General features: G+C 39.8%; 1 protein-coding gene across 1 annotated transcript in view; it reads right to left on the bottom strand.

Annotated features, from left to right (window-relative positions):
* The window catches only part of LOC127622205 (proline-rich membrane anchor 1-like), a 61,693-nt gene extending 54,310 nt beyond the window's left edge, over positions 1–7,383 (bottom strand). The window contains exons 1-2 of the mRNA XM_052096213.1: positions 6,593–7,383; positions 5,021–5,168 (exon numbers count right to left, since the gene is read on the bottom strand). Coding sequence (XP_051952173.1) covers positions 5,021–5,168; positions 6,593–6,685 — 241 coding nt within the window. The 5' untranslated portion in view covers positions 6,686–7,383. The remainder of the gene's footprint in view (positions 1–5,020; positions 5,169–6,592) is intronic.
* Between the last annotated feature and the right edge of the window lie 5,825 nt (positions 7,384–13,208).

Below are 13,208 nucleotides of genomic sequence, written 5' to 3'. Positions count from 1 at the left end.
GCCAGGTTGTGAAGATCCTTCTTAATGACCAGCTGTGGGTTCAACACTTCCGAATGCCAAGGGTTATGTTTGAAGAATTGTGTGCCAAGGTCGGACCTTTCGTTCAGCCAGTTACACCAAGCAATCACAAATGCATAACACATGTACAAATGGTCAAAGCACATCATAGTTTTTGGAGTAACCCGTTTACATCACCGTAAAGGGGTCATGACATGAAGAATCAAATTTGACATTCATCTTTTGACATATAAGAGGCCATTCTACTATTAAAACATTCTGTAAGTTTGAGAACTCAAAACGTTCTCCTTAGTAGAAAAAGAGCATTTATTTAAGACAAGCTGCAAAAACGGCTTATTTGGAATTTGTGACATCACAATGACCAATCTGTCAGTTCACAAGAGTTCAGCTCTATTGAACTACTTATACGCCAGCTGAGACAGCTGCATGTGTCCTGTATGTAAACAAACACGGGAGATGTGAAATGTCGTGCCTGTGAAGATTAGCGTCTCTGCTTTGACTTGTTGAAGCACAAAAACATCAGGAAAATAGCAACAGAAGGCTCCTGATCACATCAGTGCAGGATTATTAAATATTTGTTTCACCATGGATTGTTTTACATTTGAGTGTATTACGTTTGAACATTTCTTTGTGGATTACATGTGTTTTCGGCTCATATTAGCTTGGATTGCTTGTGAAATAGTCACAATATGATTCAAGGTTTGCAAATGAACTGGTATTGAAGGAGGGGCATTTAAAAACAATCATGGACCCGATTGAAAAACCATTAGTCAACAGCTTCATTCATGAATATTTTAAATGTATTGACTATTTGATTGTTTATGGTGCTGGCTGAGCTTGAGTGAAGAGTTTAATATATTCAGATGCAATGTGTTAGGTGTGCATTATGTGAAAACCCTGAAATTTTGTTTTATGATGTTCAATACAAGCAAGTACTACCAATAATGAAAAACAAGCAAGTACAACCCCCCCAATATTTATACCATGATCAATGGAAACGTAAATTATTCACACTGTAAACCCCCCCCACTAGTTGAAGAGCATTGCTTGGTCATTAGCATTTGAGCTGAGCTATGTGTACCAACTGTGTGATCCTTGACCATACACCTATTATCTTACATTATTATATAATGTAGCACTTCACAGAGAGAGGGCCATAGGACAATTTAACACTTCTGACACAGCAATTTTCCCTATGGCAAGCTATCCTACTTGCACATATTTGAATAATTCGGAGGTAATAAGAGGGAACATTTTATGCAATCAGTCACAGCTCCTAAGATAACAGCATCCAACCAAAATATTTCCTGGTCTCTCAGATATTTGTGTTTGCATTAAACGTCCCCTACCGTGGTGTCGCCTGATTGCCTATGGGAAGATATGGAGAGACAAGTTTCATTTTATTTGTGTTGTATTTGTGTCACAATGTGTTTTTGATTTGGCTACGCTTAGTGACTTCCTTGCTGAAACGCTTAATTAATGTTGACATGCTTTGAATTAGCATAAACAGGCCGATACACTTGCGAGACAAATCAGCCCTCTGGACAGAGAGACATTAGCTTTGCTTTTTCTCTCCCTTACTTTGATTGTCAGGAGGGGGAGTCAAGTCGACAGGCCCCGAGGGAGAATGGCTGACACGAGAAGAAAAGTACTTGCTATTTCAAAGCTCAGTGTGTTCTCCTGTTGTTTTGAGGCAGAACATTCTGCCTAGATTTGAAGAAAAACATTATGCTCAACAAAACAATTACCCATAAAACAATTGCATATTCCTCAACTAAACTCATTGCAATAGGATTGCAATTATTGCATTTTTGTGGTTTGACAGCCAAACCAACCCTTTAATGTCAAGATATATACACACTGAGCACATTATTAGGAACACTATGGTCCTGAGTGACATGGGTTAGCACTGTAAAAATACTATCATATTCTTTGTAGCTTAAGGGAAAACCCTATGAAGAGGACTCTCTGAACTTTATGTTACTGTGATTTGTCACAAAGGCAAGCCTAGTGTCTCTGAACACTCTTTGAAGTTTAGCCGTGTGTTCTGTCTGCCACGCATGCCCTTTTTTGGTCTTAAAAGAGTGTGTTCTTTTCCAAGAGCTCAGAAACAATTCCATGTAATCTACTTTCCCTCATCTACATCCTCAGCAGTTCTGCAAAAATATATTCAGACTAATCTAGCGATAAAAGTGTGTAAACTTCGGTGATATTCAGGGTTCAATCATAACTGTGTTTCTGTTCCAATATGGTTATGAAGACTTTCATTGCAATACAGAAAAATACAGAATTGATCCATTGTGGTCAATTATTGTCGTAAGCTGGAAGGTGAGGACGTGTGATAAATAGGCCTTTAAACCACATCTTGTAGCTTTATTTGTATCAGTCGACTTTGTCTTTTGAGCATGTTTATCCACATAGATGCAGCCACACAAGTGACTTGGAACATTTATGCAATTGAACCTTCGCTGAGCCCCGCCTTCAAAGACTTTCTGACCAATCCTATCTTAGCAACTATTGCCGTCCACCAGTTCTCTGACAAGCGCTTGCTTTTTTCCAATAAGAGTCTACAGGAGTTATGTATATTTTAGTGGTTTTATACAGAATTTTATAGAAATCCCCCCAAAAAATGTAAACGTATATAGTGACACAAGGTACCTAGAGAGCATTTAAATAAAATTGTAATAAATCTTGAGAAGAACATGCTATGGATTAATCTGTGTCAGCACTCATTCCCAAATAAACATTATATAACATCAGCGAGGACACCTACATTTGCTCCAAGGTAAATAACTTGACAGTAATTAATTTATGTATTGATCTAGATCTTAATAAAAGCGATAGAAAATAAAGAGTTCACAGCATGAAAGTGAGTGTTATGAGACATTACGAACAGTTCTATTCAGTTACACTAATCATATCAGGTGTGTAATCGCTAGCAAATTACACTTTTCTCTTTTCAAGTGACTGTGATAATTGTTTGCCTATATTCTGATTCACAGTCTCCACAGTTTTCAATCAAATTACTGAGTAATTTAGCCATTTCTCTTACATAAAATGTCAGATTAGAATGCTTTAAAAAGTCACTCTTCATTCCAGCCCGTGTAAGAATATTATCAAATCTGTTTATGAGAATATTTTGCCAAAGACCTCCTATTCATTACTATGGGAAGTTCGGCTAAGCTTGTCAGAGCAAGCAACGGTAACCAAGGGGGGTGGAGCTTATTGAATGGTCAATTGATTTGCTTCAAATATTCAGCCAATGTAAAACGTATTCCTACTATTAGTTTTAGGGCTGCAGTGCTTTGTATTGCAATCAGACCCTCTTTAAACAGCTTTTCTTTTCCACTACTAATACATGTCTCAATTTAAATATTTTATCACTCCTTCAATGAGGACAGGTGTGGGAGCCCTCATTAACTAAAACTTCCTCATTAATATTTTCAATAAGCTAAAGTTACAGCCATTCAGCCCCTTAAGGCAAAGCCTGTCGTCTGCCTTCAATTGGCTCCTTATCAAGACCCCCTTTTAAGGTTTAACTGCACTCACACAGCTGTTAATAGCGATGTTGTATCCATACCTCAAGCATTTGATGTCACAGACTAAAAGCACAACCTAATCAATAGCCATGATGATGTAATATTAATATGTCTCAGGCCTTTCATGGTAATAATTGATTTTGTCTGATTGATTTTTATAAATGTAGGAAGCACAGCAACAGCTACACAAATGTAGGCAGGTAGAAGTACTAATGTATGTAAAAAATTATTTCTCCTTTTTCAAGAGTTTGCTGCTGTTGTGACGGTGCATGACTTAGAGTAGAAGGCTAAAATTGTACAAAGGCAGATTGATTTCACAACCCTTTCGATGCTAAAGCCTCATTGATCTGACTTTCCTTCGTGCCTGACAGGGACCCCTGATGACGAATCTAATGTTTCCACCTCCTGTAATGAACTGGATTGAGCTTTGTGTCGATTGCAAACAGCACCGTACTTTTCGACCATGTTCATTACTCAAAATGAGTGGTTTGGGGAAATGAAAACTGCTTATAAACTCAACACGACAGCAACAAAATTATTATTTTTTATATGCTTTTTCTCCCAACTTTTGAATGCCCAATTCCCACTACTTAGTAGGTCCTCGTGGTGGCGAGGTTACTCACCTCAATCCGGGTGGTGGAGGACATGTCTCAGTTGCCTCCACTTTAGAGACCGTCAATCTACGCATCTTATCTCATGGCTCGCTGTGCATGACACCATGGAGACTCACAGCACTGGAGGCTCGTGCTATTCTCCGCGATCCATGCACAAATTACCATGCGCCCCGCTGAGAGCGAGAACCACTCATCGCAACCACAAGGAGTTTACCCCATGTGACTCTACCCTCCCTAGCAACCGGGCCAATTTGGTTGCTCAGGAGACCTGGCTGGATTCACTCAGCACACCCTGTATTCGAACTCACGACTCCAGTGGTGGTAGTCACCGTCAATACTCACTGAGATTCTCAGGTCACCGACAGCAACAAAATTAAACACAACAATAATTCAGGAAAGCATGCGGCCAAAGCCAATTCGTTCATTTTGGGAACAGGACTCAAAGCAATTTCGGACAACTTAAGACAGAGATAAAAACATGCAAGAGACAATCCTAGATTGCAAGATTAATGTTTGATGCAGAAAAAGGAAAAATGAAAACAAATGGTGTCATTCAATTTGAAATATTCTCTGAGGTGATGCAGAAAAATATAAATGAACACAAACAGTTTTTCAATTTTAAACTTTCTTTGGGGTGATGCAGAAAAATGCAAATAAACACAAACCGTTTTCTTCAATTTGAACCATTTTCTGAGGGGATGCAGAGAAATCCTTACAATATGAGCACAAACTGTGTTCATTCATTTTTAAACATTTTCTGCAGTCATAATCAGTATTACATTCTTAAACAAGGCTTCAGCGTTTTGCACCCTGTGGACCTAACATGAGTGCAGGGGTAGAGATACTCACCAGTTGGAGCTAGCCTTGGGGGTGGTGGAGGTGGGGGTGGAGGTGGTAACGGTGGGTAGGGCCTACACTGGCATGGCAACTGGCAGCTCCCTTCCAATGGTGCCACTGTGGTTTGGGAGCATGACTTCTGGAGCTCCCCTTTTGCAAACTAGGGTGAAAATGTGAGCACAACTTGGGTTAGTGTTTTTTCTTCCAGATGTGGCTTTCATAAAAGAGTAATCAAAAATATAAAAAATACACATGTTCCACATGTTTAGTACTACAAAACTGCCATGTAAGATGTTGAAAGTGGTGATGATTAGAAGCTAGCAGTGAAAGGAGGTTTTTAGTATTAGCCCTTAGAATTTACAATGAAGGGAAAATAAAAACATTACAAACATAAGCGCACTTTCTCTCTGCATGCTGGCGAATGGGAGCTCACTCCTACTAAAGTGGAGAATGGAGGGTGTGTGGAGGCTGAGGTCTCTAAAAGAGTGCACCCACCCACATTGCAGAACCTCAGATCCCCAGAGGAGTGGGAGTAACGAGGGGTGAACCCTGACACTGCCTCCCCCTAATAGGCCATCTAGGAAACACTTGTGCTAGACTTGTGAGCTCTTATGCCACAGGGGATAGCAGCACAGGACCCACAGCCATGTCTCCAGAAAACAGTGGAAAAACAACAACTTTAACTATGCTGGAACTAAGAGGAAGGATGCACCGGTAGCTATTTAATATAAAAAATGTGTATAGCAATAGTGCATACAAAATGCAGCATGCACTATTACTAAATACTACTACTGGATGTTTAATGCCAAAATATATGACTGTGCACAGTTATTTTACTTTTAACCATCCTTTCAACATGCTCTTTTCTGAAGTAGTTTGACCTGAATTTGATGTTTGTTTAAAAAATGTTACACTCCACTGATTTTACAGATAATGTACATTATACTTGCATTCATGTGAAGTATTGAATTATTCTCTAAATCCAAATAGTGTATGGTTCAGTAAATGTTCTTTAACTTTAGACTACAGGTTAATGACTTAACGTCTAACTGTCCTTAATGATGTGATCTATAGTTGTGCATTTCTAAATTAGGCCTACAATGAGATCGGACAGTGACTCACTGGGTGTATAAAATGCACACTGTAAAAAGGTAATGTGCATTTGTTATCTATTTGTGAGCTATTTCTACCTGATATAACCTTTAAAATTATTCATGTTGGTGTGACATGAATACATATCAGGTTGATTCAGTGATTTAATATATATATGTGTGTGTGTGTGTGTCACATATGATATTATATATATATATATATATATATATATATATATATATATATATATATATATATATATATATACACACACACACACACTTAAATAAAGTCAGATGTTTTTCTCAGGATATGGAAATATATTGGGAGACTCCGATGAAAAAAGATAGTCGCTCAATGTGATTTCCGCATCTGCGCAGCAGAGAAACAGCTTATGACCATTATGCACGTGCACCTCCACTATCGCTATGGTCCTTAATTGTACCTGACCGTGAATTATTATCAACGACTCAGTTGCTCAGTCCAACTTACCTGCAGTAATGGAAGAAATATTGCGAGAAAACAGTGACTAAACAAAAACAGCAAAACCCCCAAATTGAGCGGCAATAAATTTCGGATAAACATTCCTCTTCTGTCTCTTCACAGTCCACCTGACAAGGACGCAAGTGTGAGGCGCAGAAGAGTCATTTATTGTCAGCAATTTAATCCGCTCCTCAAGGCTTTCCAGCGATGTTTTCCTCGAGTTTGAGCAGATATGCTCTCTGAAACATTTTCGTCCGATTAGAACGATGATAACTGATGACATGGAAGGGTTTGAAACGACATACGAAATCTTGCACGAGCGCTGTTTATGAGGAAAGTTGTTGATCCTCCGCGAGGTGCGGTATCCACACAAGAGTTGCGAGGCAAAGTTCTCCAGCGCGCGTAGTCTGAGACACGATTCTGCTGGTGTCAAGTGCTGAATCAGGATTCATTTCTCGCTAGGCATGATGAGATGGTGTCAGTCATACGGTACACAAATGTACGTTCACTCGGTTAATCGTTCGAGCACCGGTGCAAGAGATGGTCCCAAAATTGTAGACTGGGGATTCACCTCTTCATTACTTCTACAGCAACACCTGACGTGAAGCCTTCCAGTGAGAGATGAGCGCCAAGATAACGCACTGTTAAAACGCAAGCCATTTACACTGCGGATGAAATCGTTTTAATTCGCTTCCGGACAGACGGTTGACAAAAAGAGATTTCGGGGATACTGTATTCAGCGAGGACCCTTAGGGTTATATTGGATAGGTCACCGCGCCAGACACTGTGCATGTATTTGGGGCGAGTTGGTACTCTGCAGAGTAGACACAGTAAAGAGTGAGAGAGATTGTCGGGGGGAGGGGGGCGGTTGTGCCATCCGGAGCTTTTGTTTAGGTGGCAGAATTTAAATTGATTCTTGCGTGTTATTTATCTCTGTGTATTTATAACCGCTATATGGGATTTAAGATGAATAGTAAGAAAAATGAAAATTATTATTATTAGGCTATTATTATTTTTACAGAATGTGTTCTGGAGTGAAAACATTCATTTTAAATGCTGGTAACTGGTTAATTACTGGTTAATTTAATTACAATGTCCACCCCCACATGTGAAAACATAAAAACATTATTATTATTATTTTTTTGCTTATCTTGGGTGAGGCAAGGCCCTAATTAAATTTTTTTTTTTTCCAGACCAGGTTTCTTATTTCTCTTGCGAGATTTGGCAACACTGTAACTCATACACCACCCACCCGTAGCACAGAGTACTGTCTTTTTAAAAAGACTGTTATTAACCATAATTTCATTCTAATTCTAACATCAGAACCAGATCGGAAAATGTAAATTTCTGCTCAGAATGCACCGAAATTGAAAATATTTTGTTTTTAGTCCCTGATTTCAAGTTCAGTTATACTTGTGTCTGAATATTGTTTTTTGGTTGAGATGGAATAAAAAATATGTGGATATTTTTTAATGGATATCAAAATGTGGTCTTTGTGCAAAAACTGCAGTTATGTCCAGAGCAAAGCTTCAATCTGTACTGTCAAATATTACATAACCATAGGTTTTCTGCTTAAATGATTAGACCATGAAGGATGCAATATGACATTTGAACATTTCTATGTATTTAATTATTATTGGTAAAATCATATACAGTTGAAGTCAGATGTTTACATACACCTTAGAGAAATACGTTTAATTGTAGAAAACATTCCTGTTTTAGATCAGTTTGGATCACTACTTTATTTCATGAATGTGAAATGTCAGAATAGTAGAGAGAATTATTTATTTCAGCTTTTATTTCTTTCATCACATTCCAGTGGGGTCAGAATTTTACATACACTTTGTTAGTATTTGGTAGCATTGCCTTTATATTGTATAACTTTGGTCAAACATTTTGGGTTACCTTTCCACAAGCTTCTCTCAATAAGTTGCTGGAATTTTGGCTCATTCTTCAGACAGAACTGGAGAGTCAGGTTTGTAGGTCTCCTTGCTCACACACACTTTTTCAGTTCTACCCACGAATGTTCTATTGGATTGAGGTCAAGGCTTTGTGATGGCCACTCTAATACCTTTACTTTGTTGTCCTTAAACCATTTTGCCACAAATTTGGAGGTATGCTTGGGGTCATTGTCCATTTTGAAGACCCATTTGTAACCGAGCTTTAACATCCTGACTGACATCTTGAGATGTTGCTTCAATATATCCACATAATTTTCCTTCCTCATGATGCCATCTATTTTGTGAAGTGCACCAGTCCCTCCTGCAGTAAACATCCCCACAAAATGATGCTGCCACCCCCATGCTTCAAGGTTGGGATGGTGTTCTTCGGCTTGCAAGCCTCACCCTTTTTCCTACAAATATAACAATGGTCATTATGCCCAAACAGTTCAAATTTAGTTTCATTAGACCAGAGGACAGATCTTTTCCCCCATGTGCACTTGCAAACTGTAGTCTGGCTTTTTTATGGCAGTAATAAAATAGATACTTGTCTACCTGTTTCCTCCAGCATCTTCACAAGGTCCTTTCCTGTTGTTCTGGAAAGGAGGAGGCGGGAACCGGCTTGGCGATATAAACAATATTTTAATGATTAATTAAACAAAAGACAAACACACACGACGGACATGTCCGTAAACGATCTCTCTCACTGTCCGCAATTGGACAGTCCCATTCGGAGGCTTAATTAACCTGATAAGGGACCGAGTGTGTATAATCACGACCCGGCACAGCCCTCCGCCCTGTCACATTCCTCCCTTGTTCTCTCAGGCAGGGCAGCCCCCGGCATAACGTACCCCCTTTCCCTGGGGGAGGGCATGCCCTAAGCCCCGTCTGCTGGCAGGTCATCCCCGTCTACCTGGATGAGGGATGGGACAAGGGGAGGGAAATAGAAATATAAAAAATGTGTGTGGGGGGGTCCTGTAACAGTGTAGTACCCCCCAAAAAAAAAGGTCTCTAACGGATGACAGCTGCGCCTCTCCGGGCGGATCAGAAGCAGTCCTCCAGCCCCTAGCGGACGGAACGCCCTGCCGCGTTCTCGGGGAACAGAAGGGGCCTCCCCCGCCCCTGGCAGCAGTTCTCCCGCTCCAGGCGGTGTATGTAAACTTCTGACCTGATGTAAAATCCTTCCACCTCTTTATGTGTGGTGTTGCACACATATATTTTCTCTAAATCCCCCTCCTTCTTCAAATTTAAATAGACCTATCGCCCTCTGATGTGATCATCCTAAATGTGTTGCTCCACTAAATCACCAAAGCAATAAATTCTACCCAAAATAAATGTAATCTTAATTTATAGGTGTTTATTTTATGGAATAAGTCAGAATATGCCAACACCTCAGACACTGTGTGTGTTAAACAAGTTCCTTTTGTTTAATTACAGTGATCATTCATTGTCTCTTAAATATGAACTTGCAGATATTTTGATTTATTCACCAGTATTCTTTAGTATAACCACAGTTTCAACACAATTTTATCAAATAATCTGAAAGAGGCAAGTTTACAGTAAAATTATTTTGTTGAGTCAGTGGTTTATATTAAAAGCTAACTCCCAGGTATACTTTTTTTAAAAGATATATGAAGATCAATGCAGTGATATTAGAGATGCAGGTACCATACGTACATTACATTCTCCTGAGTGCTGGACAAATGTAGTCAATAGGAATGAAAGTAAGTGCTTGGTTTTAGTGATAGGCTGTAGTCCAAGTTAATGCCATTTAATTAGTTGAGGCATGGCGTACTGCAGAGTAGATTAGAAATAGGAAGAGGGGTAGTAGAACAGGAAAGGTGGTATTCAGACAATAGCTGATTCCACAGCTTGATGCCAGGAAGTCCTGCTTGGTCTGCAGCAGTACTCTCCCTTGCCTGCTGACCGACCCTAAAGGGTGCTGTAAACTAGTTAAAACAGAGATTGATGGATCTTTGTACATTAAGGTAGATCTGTCTGATTGTTCATCCAATTGAGTCCAGGCCATTAGGCTGATGTTCAATCAAGATGAGCTCACGTTGCCTCTTTTCCTTCCTCTTGGTCTTTTTAATTTCTGTCCTTATCTCCCTGCCTTGAATTCGTTGTTTGTTCTTAGTCACCGAATGAGACTTTCAGTCTATTCTGGGCTTTTTCTGCTGAGGATGGAAGTGAATTGTGAATCAAACTGACTACAGTAGGCATTAACTTTGGTAGATACAATAAGGTGCAAGGAGAACTGTAAAAGGCAAAGGGTGTGCAAGGAGGAGGCAGGAGCCGGCTGAACAGTCAACATAAAGTTTAATGAGAAACTCAACATAAACAAACACACTCACATGCAGTGTAGCCACGTGTGTCTCTCTCTCTCTCTCTCTCTCGAACTACCATATCACGCCCTCCTCCTCGTTACACTCCTTCTCAGCCCAATTCAGGCCGGGGTGCCACCGGACTGACTTACTCCCCTTTCATTTCTGGAGGGGAGACGCTTCCCTTCCAGCCATTCTGTCCACCCCTCCTCCTGGGAACCTGGGGGAGAGATGAGGGGAGGTGTGGGGACAGGGAAAGGGCGAACGGGAGACACAAAGAGAGAGAAGATAGAGAGAAAAACTTGCTCGCGGCTGCTCCTTTTGCAGGCGGCAGCGGCGAGGACACCTCCCTCCCGGGTTTCAGGACCACTGTAACAGTTAAATGAAGGGCAAGGGGGAGGTGTGAACCAGCTGAAAAGTCAACGCAAGATTTTATGTCAAACTTAAAATAAAACAAACATTAAAGGGGTCATGACATGGGTTTTTTTATTGTATTATTATGTTCCCTTAGGTGCAATTATAGTATTAATATATATTTTTTTTAAAAACTTTTAAAATCTAGTGATTTATGACCTTTTCCCACCCTGTTTCTCATCCTCTGATTCAAACAGTCTGTTTTGGGGGCGTTTTCCATTTAAGACTTCAGTGTTAACGCCCACTGTTATGATTGGCTAACGTCAGTGCCTATGTATCAATTATTGACGCCCCAGCCAGAACAATATGCAAGTAAACTAAGTAAAAACACTGTGATTATTCATAATGAATGAAATTGCGCTTTAAAAAGTAGTTTAAAGTTTAAAATAGATTACTTACAGTTTGCGTCGTCGTTGTTCCCAGAATAGTCGGCACGGACTTATCTTTGAGCAACAGTTTTCTGGCAAAGCCAGCATCATATTGAGATTTGTTCTCAAAACAGTCATCCTTAAAATGTACAGAACAAATGCTTAAGTTAACACTGCCGTGACTGGGACGTCCGCAAAAAATAAACTGCATCCATTTTTCCCTGACGTCTGGATCTTTCGGCAGCTTATTCAGAGGTTTTGTTTGACCACAGCCAGGAACAGCACATCTGTGTGGCATCGTAATTTTCCTGTGCACAAGTAGTCTCTGTCAGAGCTCGCTGTCCATCGACTGAACACTTGTGAGGCACACGGCGATACGAAATGAGTGTAGTTGTCTTGCGCTTAAAGCGTAGTTATCTTGTGCTGGAGGCGGTCATATGCAAACGCTGGTATGTCACTTCTAACCGTCACGTCACTTCTAACCATGAATCCAGAACGAGCTGTATTTTGAGCTTGATTAAATAAATGATTCGTTTAGAATGGGGAGGACGTCTTAAAATATTAAACTTGCAGGACGTTTTAATGATACAAAGACCTCTTATATACCAAAAGATCAAGGCAAATTTGGTTTCTCATGTCATGACCCCTTTAACAAACACACACACACACATGCAGCACGGCTGCCTGCATCTCTCTCTCTCTCTCTCTCTCTCTAACTGCTGTCTCCGGCTCCCCTTTATCTCGCCCTTCTGCTGATCATCTGATTCCCTCACATGCACCCTCACGGCCCAGCCACACCCTCCTCCTCGTCACAAGAACCTTGCACCTAAAAAACCTTATCGTATTCTCGGTTTGCCACCAGCCTCACAGCAAAAAAGTAGTTTAGTAGATCACTTGAATCCTCTCAGTAGACATGATGTCACTGGTGTCAATATAAAAGAGAAGAAAGTGACCTCTAGGAATTAATACTCATTAAATTGTATAGGTTGTACTCAAGAAAGATAGCACTATCCAAAATGATTGTAAACAAAAACTTTTAGGTGACTTTGTAGCCCAAAGACAAAAGGGTAGTTTGGATAGTTCACCCAAAATAGTTAGTTACTCACCCTCATGCCATCACAGGTGTGTATATATATACTGATTTAACAGTAATTGATTTAAGTGTATTTTTTGATTAATTTAATATCTCTTAAAACTTTGCATAACTGTACTGGATGGGGCTAAGAGAGCAGATAAGCTACAGTATTTCTTACAGTGGCATGCCGTACCATACTGTCAAGAAGGCCTATTGTTTAATTTTGTGACAATAAAAAGTAAACAAGATATCCCCACATGTTTGTAAAACTACACTGTTAACATAATTAATACAGTTCAAATATACCTTTAAAACTGTAAAGTATTTTGTGTGTATTGGCTGTGTGTACTTTATGAAGTTATTGACAATGGATATCAGTAATAGACACACAGTTAAACTAGTCAGCCTGTCTACCTACAAATCATATTAATGTATGAAGAAACCCAAGTTCTACTGAACAATGTCACTGCTGCAGCCACCCTCAGCTCTTTGTCTACAAAGCAA

The sequence above is a fragment of the Xyrauchen texanus genome, chromosome 28 (assembly GCF_025860055.1).
Source record: "Xyrauchen texanus isolate HMW12.3.18 chromosome 28, RBS_HiC_50CHRs, whole genome shotgun sequence".
NCBI classification, from domain to species: Eukaryota; Metazoa; Chordata; class Actinopteri; order Cypriniformes; family Catostomidae; genus Xyrauchen; species Xyrauchen texanus.
This window is presented reverse-complemented; position numbering and strand designations above follow the sequence as displayed.